The sequence below is a fragment of the Mauremys mutica genome, chromosome 7 (genome assembly GCF_020497125.1).
Source record: "Mauremys mutica isolate MM-2020 ecotype Southern chromosome 7, ASM2049712v1, whole genome shotgun sequence".
NCBI lineage: Eukaryota > Metazoa > Chordata > Testudines > Geoemydidae > Mauremys > Mauremys mutica.
In genome coordinates, this window is record NC_059078.1 from 44,761,503 (window position 1) to 44,774,956 (window position 13,454).

The 13,454-nt window shown below is 40.6% G+C and overlaps 1 protein-coding gene across 3 annotated transcripts in view; it reads right to left on the minus strand.

The window, feature by feature from the left end:
• Positions 1–13,454, minus strand: part of NISCH (nischarin) — a 95,130-nt gene that overhangs the window by 26,345 nt on the left and 55,331 nt on the right. For all 3 annotated transcript variants that reach the window (XM_045023356.1, XM_045023357.1, XM_045023358.1), the window contains 5 exons: positions 11,187–11,235; positions 8,807–8,970; positions 6,001–6,096; positions 894–989; positions 230–382 (listed from right to left, as the gene is read on the minus strand). In XM_045023356.1, coding sequence (XP_044879291.1) covers positions 230–382; positions 894–989; positions 6,001–6,096; positions 8,807–8,970; positions 11,187–11,235 — 558 coding nt within the window. The remainder of the gene's footprint in view (positions 1–229; positions 383–893; positions 990–6,000; positions 6,097–8,806; positions 8,971–11,186; positions 11,236–13,454) is intronic.

Sequence of the window (13,454 nt, forward strand, 5' to 3'; positions counted from 1 at the left end):
CTGCTTAAGTTGCTTCCAAAAATATTGCTTTTTCTGTGATTTAGATTGTCAATGTATAATTTAAATTAAAAGCAAAATATGAGTGCAAATGGAACTCCTCTAGACAAATGGAAGTTTCTGATGTAAATTTAAAGCCCTGCTGGCTACCTAGATTGTTCCACAGCATGCTCGGTGTGCATTTTTTCCAAACAAGAAAATGTCTTGAAGACTAAACTCCATGAGGTCTTACCACTGAATCATCAATCTGAGATATGCAATTGTGACTCATATCTAAAGTTGTTAAAGTCTTCCAAGTTGGGATAACCGCTATCACAGGAAAACTTGAAAGGGCACCCTCTGGAACCCATTGGTCAAATTCAGAGGCCTCAGGCACTAGAATTTCCTGTTAAGACAGACATTAAAGAACATTATTAAAGCACTACAACTATGCCTTCAGGGAAAACTAATAGTTCTCAAAACAAGTCTTGCAACAGTTCAGTAAGGATAAAATAACACATTCAGATTAAATGTAATAGAATTTCGTATCTGGACTGACGGGGTTGAAACTGCAAGAACTGTGCTTATTTTGGGCATATGGATGGGGAGTTCTGACAGCACTAGCCAATCCAAGCAGAGAATCTGCATGAACACTAGGATTATTGAGAAATAACTACAGTTGCCATGAATACCGGCTGTAAATACAGCTGTTGAAGAGTTGGTACACAGATAATAAACACTTCCTTCCAATTTATAAAAATGACATTACCTCTCAAGGTAATACAGGACCCTTCAGTCATATGGCTTTAATAGTAACACTTGACACAGCAAGACATGACTTCAGATAAACACTCCTGCAACTGCAATACTTTTGGACATGCTTTAAACAATTGCCAGCCTTGGGAAACTGCACTTACTTTCATTGAAGTTGCTGAAAACTGAACACTCATCGTGGTTAAAGTGTGCTTTGATGATGTCAGCCCTTTAATAAGATTTGCACCACAGTGATTTATCTGTTTAAAGGGAAAATACAGCCATACAAAATAAGTCACAAGGACATGAGTATTGGAACAAACAAAATAATTAAGTAAGGAAGATGCTGGTGATAGCTGGTATACCAGGTGTTCAATTGTATCAACAGAGAGAGCATTTACAGTGTTCCTCTAAAATCTCTTTTCCATAAGAATATAAATAAGCAAAAGGACCAAGGAGGAGCTGATCCAGTCTATTGCACTGGAAGTTGGTCAAGACAAAGAAAATTTGACAATGAAATCAGTGGGGCAACCCGAAAGAAGCAAAATTCTAAAACCTTTTTCAACAAAGTTGCTCAGCACAAGTAAAAATTCTCATCATGCTGAAGCCACCCAGGCAGCTTAACTAAACATAATACTTTACTCTTACCAAATGGAAAGGACTCTTGCAAGTAAGTTTAACTATAATTACAGCAGCAGATATTTGATCATACTAACAATCCTTGTGCATTCTCTACATTTTAAAAAAACGTAAGTGTCATCCTTAGAAGTGGAGTCCTTCCAGGACAGAGCTGATACTCTGATGGAAAAGTTGCATTATTATTGTAAAGAGGATGTCAATCCAGAGCTAGTCAATCCAGTACTTTGCATGAACATTCAAGTTATAAAACCCCTGATGTTAAATTATTTTTCCTTTTCCATATTCTTTTTTTAGAAAGTGATCTGCCCCATCCAAAAAACTAAACACATTTTAGTTAGAACCCCTCAAAGAGATATTGAGATATATTTCCTTCCCACGATAATTTTAATTAAAAAAATCTTTATTAAATAAATGCTACAAACAGAGGCCACTAAGAGGGGAGTTTTGGAGGGAGTAGCTGCAGACTCTGTGCTTGAAAGTAGCAGGACCCAGTGAGTGGAGCATTTGGTCCATCTGTGGGTTGTTTGGCTGGCTGTTCTCTGTGTATGGGCTGCTTAGCAGAGCCATGGGGCCCTGAGTAAGCAGGATGCCTTGCTAAAGGCTGAAAGGCTCTTGGCTTTGGAACTCTGATCAGTGCCTTGGCAAAGATGGTAAGGCTCCAACCAATAGAGGCAACTAACAGGGTTTCTGACAAGTGAGAGAAGCTTTCTTTCCAGGTTCAGCAGTATGTGAGATATTAAGATGGCCAGTGATGGAACAGTGGTGGTGTTTGAAGACAGAAGGGATTTCCTGTGCATGAAGTGCAAGTTGGTGACTGTGCTGGAGGAAAAGATTCTAGGATTGGAGGAACAAGTTGAGATGCTACTGAGAATCAGCAAAGCTGAGGAGACAGCAAGGTTTGGGAAACACCAAGGAAAAATGACACTGGCCTCAGACTTTAAGGCCAGGAGGGATCATAATGATCATCTAACTGACTTCCCAGGAATCAGAGAGACAGAGGAAGTCATAGGAGGTCTGGTGGCTCATAACCACCATTGGCAAGAGGTCAAAGCAGCATTCTACATAGCTGGAGACAGATAAGGATGGGCAGGCTGTGGCCACTAGCGAGAAGACAACAGGAAGAATTCCACATGGTTAGAAGTTTCAAATTGATACCAGGTCCTTAACATGAAAACTACAGAAGATACCTCAAGATCCTGGAGGTCCAAGGGAACGGAAGGATGTATTGGATACACATGTGGATGGCAGTTTGGCCCAAACTGTAAGAAAATCAAGCTTGCCCACGAAAAGTTCTCCAATTGTCCAAGGAACACAGACAATCCTTGTTGTAGATTCAATATTCAGAAAAATTAAAGAACATTCTGCAAGGCATAGGTGGACAACAGGACAGTATGCTGCCTTCCCAGAGCCAAGACAAGAGATGTCACTCTAAGGCTTCTGAAGTCAGTGGGCTAGGATCTATTGGTGATGTTTCATATCAGCACTAATGAAACGAGCATAATTTCAACCTAGTTGGTAGTATTGAAACCTGGCGAGATAATTTGCATGATTGCAATGTTAAAATCAATGGTTATAACCTATTTAGGAAGGATCGAGAAGGCAAAAGGGAAGGGGGAGTGACATTGCCTGCTTCTCAGTCACTGATAACTCGGAAAAAAATGATATTGACAGCTTAGGGAACAAGATGACCATCTCCTTATGCATCTATCTACATAGTGTAGAAAGAGAAGGTGCATGATCATGGGGGACTTCAATTTCAGTGACATATGCTAGAGGTCTCATGCTGCCAGGACTAAAACATCCTTGCAATTTTGTAAACATTGCAGATACTTTCCTAACTCAAAAAGCATTGCAGTGAACACTGGGGAATTCTTTATTAGATCCTGTCTAATAAAGGAACTGATCACAGACCTAAAAATGAATGCTAGCTTAGGTACAAGTGATCAAGACTTGATTGCATTTATAATGTGCAAACAGAATAAAGCCCAGACCAGTAATATACATACTTGCTGCTTTAGTAGGGCCAATTTCACGAACCTGAAAACAATTATGAGCCAAACAGCTATTAGGAAGAATTTAATCAGAAAAATGTGAATGATAATTGGGAATCATTTAAGAACACCTTACTAGATGTCCAAAAAGCCACAATTGAGGAAGACGACTGTACTGGTTAAAAAAACAATCTGATTTAGAGTGGAAGTGAAGGCAATCGCAAAAAATAAAAAGATAATATAAAACAGGGGTTCTGAAACTGGGGGTCGTGAGGTTATTACATGGAGGGTTGCGAGCCGTCAGCCTCCACTTCCCACAGCTCACATTGGCTGGTAATGGCGAACCGTGGCCACAGGGAGCTGAGGGGCTCCATGCCTGCAGACGCTTCAGGTAAACAAAAGAACAATGTATTAGATATTCAATTCAATCATTCCATAGAGTTTAAAATAATCAAATGTTGAAGACCCGTTTATAAGCCAACCCCGCTCTTTGATGCGTCACTTTTTTACCAAAAATATACGGCTTATGAATGAGTATATATGGTAACTTGATTTTTTATGAGATTATAAATTTGGTTGAGAAAAGTAATAGTGTTGATGTAATATATGCAGACTTCTGTAAGGCATTTGACTTGCTACTACATGACATTTTGATTAAGAAATAAGAATGATAGAAACTTAGCACTGTTGTCTAAAGTACTGTTGTAGCCATGTTGGTCCCAGGATACAAAGAGACAAGATGGGAGATATAACATCTTTTATTGGACCAATTTCTGTTGGTGAAAGCAACAAGTTTTCAAGCTTACACAGAGTTCTTCTCTTACTCCCCACCTTGTCTCTATAAAAGGAACATGGCACACTGTAAATGGATTACCAGCTAGCTAACTGATAGGTATCAAAATGTAACTGTAAATGGAGACTCATCAAGGGATGTGTTTCCAGTAGGGTCCTTCAAGGATCGGTTCTTGGCCCTAATCTGTTTAATGTTTTTTATTAATGACCTGGAAGAAAACAAAATAATCACTAATTAAGTGATGGAGCAGCAAATAAAGAGGACCGGTCACTGATTACCAGGTGATCCAAACTGCTCTGAAACTAAGTACCAGCAAACAATGTGTGTTTTAATACAGCTAAATGTAAATGAATACATTTGAGAACAAAGAACATAGGCCATACTTACATGATGGGGGACTCTACCCTGGGAAGCAATGACTGAAAAAGATTTGGGGGTTGCTGTGGATAATCAGCTGAACAAGACCTCCTAGCGTAATGGTGTGGCCAAAAGATACATGACCCTGGGATACATAAACAGGGGAATATCGAGTAGGAGTAGAGAGGTTATTTTACCTCTGTATTTGGGACTCCTGTGACGGCTGTTGGAATAGTGTGTCCAGTTCTGGCACCCACAATTCAGGAAGTATGTTGTTAAATTGGAGAGAGTTCAGAAAAGAGCCACAAGAATGATTCAAGAATTACAAAACCTGCCTTACCGTGACAAACTCAAGGAGCTCAATCTATTAAGTTGAACAAAGAGAAGGTTAAGGGGTGACGTGATTACAGTTCATAAGTACCTATATGGGAAACAAACATTTTATAATGGGCTCTTTAATGCTGAAGCTAGACAAAGTCAGAGTGCAAATAAGGTGCAAATTTTTAATGGTTAGATTGATCAACCACTGGAACAATTTACACAGAGTTGTGGTGGATTCTCCATCACTGACAATTTTTAAATCAAGATTGGCTGTTGTTCTAAAAGATAGGTTCTAGGAATTATTTTGGGTGAGTTCTATGGGCGTCATACGGGAAGCCAAACTATATGATCACAGTGATCCCTTCTGGCCTTGGAATCTATGAATCTATATTGATTGATTGGAGTTCTTCTAGCTGATCCAATGCCTTCTTTGATGCATTTGCCATTAGAACACCAGAGTCCTCATTCTTAACATTTACTGTACTCCCAAAATGGAAGTTCACTATTGCTTTACATTTCATAACAAGGTACAGACATTGGCAGGTCTCCATATGTAAATATTCAGTCTGGTAAGCAAGCTACGACGTAATACATTAAAAGAATGACTGAAGTTCTCTCAGAAACTTGCTAAGTTCCACTAATGAATGTTAGACCAATTGTAAATAAATAAATTTTAACAATTAACAAGTAAGCTAACAAACAAAAGTACTGCACCACAAAGTGCTCTGCGGGAAAACATTTATTTCATGGTATATTTGTAAATATTTGGTATTTCAACAAGTAAAGATGTTTTAGTAACGAGACCTTGCTAAAACTTTGTTATTAGATTTTTTCTAAGAAGCAGAAAAATCACCACTACTTTGGTTTTGATTTTTATATCTAAAACAAAGTTCTGCTGTAATTATATTAGGAATCTTGCTTTTTAGGGGGAAGTACAAAATCAGCTGTTCTAAATATCTAGTCTGGAATCCATTTTTTCCAGACTAGAGAAAGTGGCATTTGTCTCACTTATTAGTAATAAATATAAGACATTGTAATTACTTCTAGTGCCAAGCCAAAGTAAATGATAGCTCACCAATACTAAGTGATACACGGCAATATTGGTATTGCTAGACTATGCTTTTGAATAGCCATTAGAAAGTTACTGAGCAAACAGTATCTCCACCATACCTCTATCTGATGAAGAGATTTAAATATTGACAAATCAAAAGGCAAGAGGTGCTCCTGAATGTTGCTGGTTCCAAAAGGTCCCTCTGTGCCAGTTACCTAGTAATCAAGATTAAAGACAGAATTAATACACAAAACCAATCAACACGCATCTGTTGTAGTGTCTGTTGTAAATTACAGGGATTGAACCATATAAATACAATTACTGAAAACCTTCTAAAATGACAACCAAAGAAGCTGAAGGATTCCACTGTTAATGACACTTGAACACAATTTAGCGTTTAAAAAAAAGAAGGAAAAAAAATTAAAGGCAAAAGCCAAACACACAGAAAGCAAGATGCTGAACTTAAAAGGCAGGGCTACACTTAGAACACTGCAGCTGCAGTGCTTCAGTGAAGATGCTACTATGCCCACAGGAGAGATTCTCTTGTCAGCATAGTTATTCCACCTCTGCGAGAGGTGGTAGCTATGGTGATGGGAGATGCCCTCCCATCAACATAGCGCTGTCTACACTGGGTATAGGTTGGGAGAACCGCATCGCTCATGGGTTTATATAAGTTTATAGTGCAGACTTGGCCTAAGGCTGCCACCTTGTGCTTATACATTGTAGCACATGGAGCTGTGGCAAAGACTTCATAGTTAACATGGTCACTAGTTTTCCATTCTAAACTAATTGACACCCTAGTCCCCCATTCACTAAAAATAATCTCTCTTCTTGAAATAAAATCAGAAACTACACATATTTCCATCCCAGAGTTTCAAATAGGGCAAGGCATTTCCAAGTTGAGAGCTTGGAAAAAGTTGAGCAGTTTTAGATATCTGCAAACTGAAGCGCAAATCTAGAAACTCCAAATTGGTTTTATCTGCTTGTCTTCAATTAATATTAGTACCAATACAGAAGTTTTGGAAACACTTGCCATGAACATCTGAATTTGAGAAGTCTGCAGGATATCTTGCTTGGACTCATCTGGGGTTTGCAAGCTCTTAAGGAACTGACATGCTCTAGGCACAAGCGATCAGAGCTTACAGGGTCAGAAAACACCACTGGGGCCAAAGAACACAGGTTTCTCTCTCCAAGACCGTGTAAATTTTATAGCATTGGAGCTGCAAGGCTGGGGAATGGAAAGCTCCATAGAAATGAAACTGCAGATGCATCTTTGCTTCCACAGAGCACAAAAGCTTCTGAAGAAGTTTCCATATTCTCCCCAGCTGTTCATTTTTGCCTGTTAAGGAACTGGACTCCCCCACTGCTCCCTAACACTGTAACTATTCTAATCCCAGATAAAAAAATTGATTCAGATTTAATTAAGGGTGCAAGAACATAACATGAGTGCTTTAACTTTTAAGTTTTCTTGAAAGGTCATCTTTACAGCTGGACTTCAGAAGCTGTAAGTTCAGTTGGATAGATTTAAATCAGAAGTCAGATAAGACAGGGAAGTTGTTCTCTTTTTGCTATGAAGAGTAAAAAAAATCAGTCTTTTTAATTCTGATGAGCTCTCAATTTTTGTACATCAGAACTGAGGAAAACCTTTCCAATTCACTTCAAATTTGGCAGAAGAAAAATCTGTCATGGTTCCAGACTGAACTTACTAATTTTGAGGTTGCCATATGAGCTTTTACTGTTAAGAGTACAAGGGGCTAAAATTGATTTTTAATGGAAACTCAGTTGCAACTCTCAACTACAGAACAGTTACTATTTACAATTACAGATATAAAATAATGAAGTGAAAATGTTGGGGGGGGCAGAGTTTTTATAAATTCTACATTAGACGGATAGTATCACGGAGTTATATGCGTTCCCAACGGCCAACCAAGGCTCAGAAAGATTACGTGGTTGTATGCCTATTTACAAAGGGCCTACAGTGGGGCTCTGAGGAGGCGGTGTCATGCAGGAAAATATCAGCTGCTATGTGTTGTTGCTTCTAGGCACAATAAAGTGAAGATTCTGGGCCACCTAATCAACATTAATATTGGTGTTTCCATGCTTTCAAAGGAAAAGTGACACTGACAGCACACCATTAATTTCTAGTGTAGAGGTGGGCAAACTATGGCCCGCGGGACCCTCCTGCCCAGCCCCTGAGGTCCTGACCTGGGAGGTTAGCCCCCAGCCCCACCCCTGCTGTTCCCCCTCCCCCACAGCCTCAGCTCACTGCACCACTGATGCAATGCTCTGGGTGGCGGGACTGCGAGCTCTTGCTGGGCAGCGCAGCTGCAGAGTCGCGGCCTGACCCGGTGCTCTGTGCTGTGCAGTGGCATGGCTGGCTCCAGCTGGGTGGCACAGCTGTCTGTCCTGGTGCTCTGGGCGGTGCGGCTGTAGCACTGCCAGCCACCTGTGCTCCAAGCAGTGTGGTAAGGGAGCAGGGGGGGCTGGATAGAAGGCAGCGGAATTTGGGGTGGTGGTCAGGGGGCAGGGGTGTGGATAGGGGTTGGGGCAGTCAGAGGGCATGGAACAGGGGGGTTGAATGGGATCAGGGATCCCAGGGGGGCAGTCAGGAATGAGAGGAGGGGTTGGATGGGGCTGTAGGGGGCAGTCAGGGGCAGGGGGTCCAGGGATAGTCAGAGGACAGGGAGGGGTGGATGGGGCTAGAGTCCCAGGGGGACCGTCAGCAGGCAAGAAGCAGGGGGGGTTTGGATAGGGGATAGGAGCCAGGCCACGCCTGGCTGTTTAGGGAGGCACAGCTGCCCCAACCAGCCCTCCATACAATTTTGGAAACCCAATGTGGCCCTGAGGCCAAAAAGTTTGCCCACCCCTGTTCTAGCGTATACTGCTGGAAACAACGTCTACATTATTTACATCAATACAGTCTACCTTTAAATATTTGAGTCTACATGTGAAATCCAGAATATGACCTAGATCAGTTTTGGCATCTCCATTAGCGCACGTAGGTTTCCCCTGGCGCAATTGTTGAGTAACAGCATATAACTGCAATGGTCTGAGGCTGAAGACCTCTCCAGCCATTAGTAATTGTTCTCCTGAAAAACAAGAGTACAGTGATGTCAAACATGGAGTCATAATATTTTAAGATTTCATCCAAAGAGATAAACAGCTGATGCCCACCACTGCTGTGGGGAAGGGGCAAGAGAGGAGAATTACAGTGGTGGTGGGCACCTCATGCTGGAGATTTAACTGGTTGCCCTTTACACCCTAGCTCTGACTGAAGCACTGAAGCAACATCCACATGTTTTGCCATTTTAAACAAATATTTGAAGAACAGAAAACTATGGACTTCTTGCATCAGAAAATTTAAATGTTTAAAATATGCCCTTCAGCCACAACAGGCCTAAACCTCCTAATGGAGTTAAAGCCATACCCTCATTACCTTTAATAGAACAGGATCAGACATACTGAAGCCCATTTATCTAATTTAAAAGATCACTTTCTCCAAGCTATCCTTAGATAAATTCCCTAACAATTAACACTAACCATTCCATTTGCAGAACAGTTCCTTTTAATAAAACATATGTACCGACTTTGCAGCATTTGCTGTATACAATGGGGAATTATAGAAAATATTTAGAATTCCATCAACATTTCTTCAATCCCTTCTCACTCTAGAACTCTTATTTTGGACTGCTTTTCAAAGGGGGAGGGATAGCTCAGTGGTTTGAGCATTGGCCTCCTAAACCCAGGGTTGTGAGTTTAATCCTTGAGGGGGCCACTTAGGGAGGGGGCCACTTAGGGAGGGGGCCACTTAGGGAGGGGGCCGGACTAGATGACCTCTTGAGGTCCCTTCCAACTCTGATATTGTAAGAAATAGCATCAGATTGTCAGCCCTCATGGACACCTGAAAATTCTATCCTGACTATAGCCAATAAACTACAAATACACTGCTCTGGAATTGTTAGCATTTCTCCTCTCACTCAGAGGCAGCAATAAGATATTAGGGACAGGACAGGCATCAGTTTTCATAATAAACTTTATAAATTATGGATGGGGTTTCCAAAAGCACTCAGTCAATGATTCTCACTAGGAGCAGACAAAGGCCAGCTGCAGAGGTCTTTGGAAATCTCATCCTAAGTGCTGAAGTTACAAACTATGCCAGGTTCTGCTTTGCTACAGGCACATCAGTGTAAACCTAGAGCAACTCTGTTGATGCTAATGAGATTGCATGTACTGCAAGTCAGGATAGAATATTGTCCTGTAACTATTATTTTAAAGAGTTATACAATTTTCTGAATACTCCCTTTGAAACGGTTTTACAATTTCATAAGTTCCCTACTGCTGCAATACTGACCAGCTCTATCAGCAGCAAGAGCATAAGGTAACTCACTACACTAATGGAAAAGGCATTCAGTCTCCAAGTCTCAGGAAAGAATGCCTTTTAACAAGCTGACTAGGATCAGGGGCGGCTTCAGGCCCCAGCACGCCAAGCACGTGCTTGGGGCGGCAAGCCACGGGGGGCGCTCTGCTGGTCGCCGGCATGCCTGCGGAGGGAGCCGCGGGACCAGCGGACCCTCCGCAGGCACGCCTGCGGGAGGTCCACCGGAGCCGCAGGACTGGCGACCGGCAGAGCGCCCCCCACGGCATGCCGCCGTGCTTGGGGCGGCTAAATGTCTAGAGCTGCCCCTGACTAGGATGCATTCACGATACTATAATTATGAGGTTAACTAAACTATTAAGTTAGAAGTACAAAATAGCCACAAATTTATGTACAGTGAACAAATTAAGTTTTAATTCAGCTTATGCTAAAATATTATTAATTAATGTGGAAAAAACATATGTGTAAGTTGCAAGAGGAAGTGTTGGAATAATATGCCATGTCAAGAGATTTTATGAAAAAGTTTCCTGACAAGGGCACCCTGGGCTCATCATATAAGAGTTCTGAGTTTGGGAGAAGTTTCAGTAAGTCCATTCCAAGAGCCGGGCAGGGCAGACCCATGGCAGTGTCTATTTACTGCATTTCCACATTGCTGTTGAGAGCAACTTTACAAGCAAGCACTGCCAATGGCCCAGCATTGTTCAAACCAAAACACATCTGTCCATATGGAGCATGCAAAGAGTTGATAGCAAGACAGAGCGGAGAGCCAAAGAAAACGTGATCCACAACATTCAAAAGGGAAATCTATATCTGGCTGCCTGGAGACACGTCACTCCATGTATATTCATATACAATATAATTTTAAGAAAATTTGCATACCAAGTGCACACTATTGTTCTCTGTTAAATTCTAGGAAATTTGTTACAGTACCTCTGTGAAAGAGCTCTTCAGCCAACGCAGCTGTGATCCCATTGATTTCCTGCAAAGAACAAACCACTGTAACTGACTAATTTAAATGTTTTCCATTCTTCAAATGTTTAACACTTCTGACATTTATCAGAAATCTCCCTTTCCTGCCATATTAGAAGAGCTTCACAAATATCTTAAAAAATGAAGTATTGAGACCATAATTATATCTTATGGATTTTTTTATACTACTGAAGTCACTAAGGAAATAACCTGAAATAATTTTGAAAATTAAAATAGTCTTAAGTTAGAAAAAGACAGACAGCATTAGACTATAGTTAAATAAGCACATTCTTAACTAGATGTCTTTACTCTTTTAAATGTAACAGATGCTAGAGTAAATATTACAAAAAATATTAGCACTACTTGAAAGTAAGCCAATTCCTTATACAAGTTCTAGTAACCACTCACTGCTGAGAAATGTCAAGACGACTATTTTGAAAAGAGGTCTTGGAATAAGCTATTCATTTATTAAACATTCAAGAGTTCCTCTACTATGTCAGACTTAGACTGCATGCCACTAACATGGAAAAGATGCTTTCTTTGGCTTGCACAGGTGTGAAGAAAGGGATAGCTATAGAAAAGGCAATTGAATTCATTCCTCTAGACTTGTCTTCAACATATTTGCTTTTTGACAGCATTAATGCTATGCCACCCCGTCCTGCTCTGGCATCACCATTAATGCAGCCCCAGGAGTCGAGGCATATGTGTAGACAACTTTGGAAGAGAGGATGAGGGCAAAAAAATTTCAATATAGGGATGTCAACATTTCTGCCTCCCCAAGTCCATAAAGGAGGGGAATGAAAGGCACCAAGATGGGGAATGAAATATTTCCCACCTACGATGAGCAACGATGCTATGGAAATTCAGAGGCTGTTTTGGACACAATGCAACAGTAATAAGATAATTCTTGTATTGATTCTGTTAGACACAAAGAAAGCGCTGCAAAAACAGTATCAGAAGTAAACCTTCATGCAATAGTTTAATCTTAACCTTGAAATAGTCACATCATTTAAGTCAAATGATTCTTAATTCAGTACTCATCCAGAAGTCTACTTTGTCCACAGACAGCTCTAATGCTCCATAATAAGAAGATAAAGACACAAAGAGTCCATCAGCTACACACTACTTTGCTCATTTATTGAAGCAAGTATTTTAGAAAATATGCTCCTAAAATATAAACTGAACTGAAACTGCACTGAGTATGTATCAGCCTAAAATGTTCAAACCAAATAAACTTAGGGTGAAAAGCTACAAAAACTGCATTCTAATAAATAATTCAGTGGCACAGAATTGTTCTTGCTCCTGTTTTAAATGAACAAATTACAACAGGGGTAATTCTTAGCACATATGCACTTGATGACAAAGCTGTACAAACACCAGTTAATCCTCACCACTTCACTGGTAATGTAGGAAAGTAAGTTTTTCCATCTGTAAGATATGAACAAGTTAAATGACTTTGCCCACGGCCACACAGCAATCAGCTCATGGCTAAAGAGTCCCCCTTCCTATGGCAGACCTGGGAGGTGGGGAAACAGAAATCTCTGTCTCTAGCACTGCTCTAATCATATTTCTGTTTGTCTAGTCCACAGTAGTCTTCTGTTCACAGGATCAGTTTTCAGCTGCACTTCCAGGAGCACCCATCCTCTTTTCCTTGCTACAAGATTTTGTAAGTTTAGCAGAGGAGACAATTCAGGTGTCAAAAGTGAAGTATAGGACTTTCTCTCTATGGATACAAATTCTATGCTTGAGTAATAAGAGTATAGCAGTAGGAATATACTACCAACTGCCTCACAAGAATGGTGATGGTGACTGTAAAGTGCTCAGGGATATTACAGGGGCTACAAAAACAGAAAACCCAATAAAAGGTGATTTCAACTATCCCCATATTGACTGGGTACATGACACCTTCAGAAGAGATGCAGAGATAAAATTTCTAGACACCATTAATGACAGCTTCTTGGAACAGCTGCAAGGGTAGAGGCAATTCTTAATTTAGTCTTAAGCAGTACACAGGTTTTGGTCCAAGAAATGAAAACAGCTGAACCACTCCGTAACAGCAACCATAATGTAATTAACTTTTAACATCCTTGTAGGGAGGAAAATACCAAAGAAACCCACCACAGTAGCATTTAACTTCACAAAGAGGAACTGCACAAAAATGAGGAAGCTAGTTAAATGGAAATTAAAAGAAACAGTCACAGAAGTGACATGCCTGGAAGCTGTATGGAA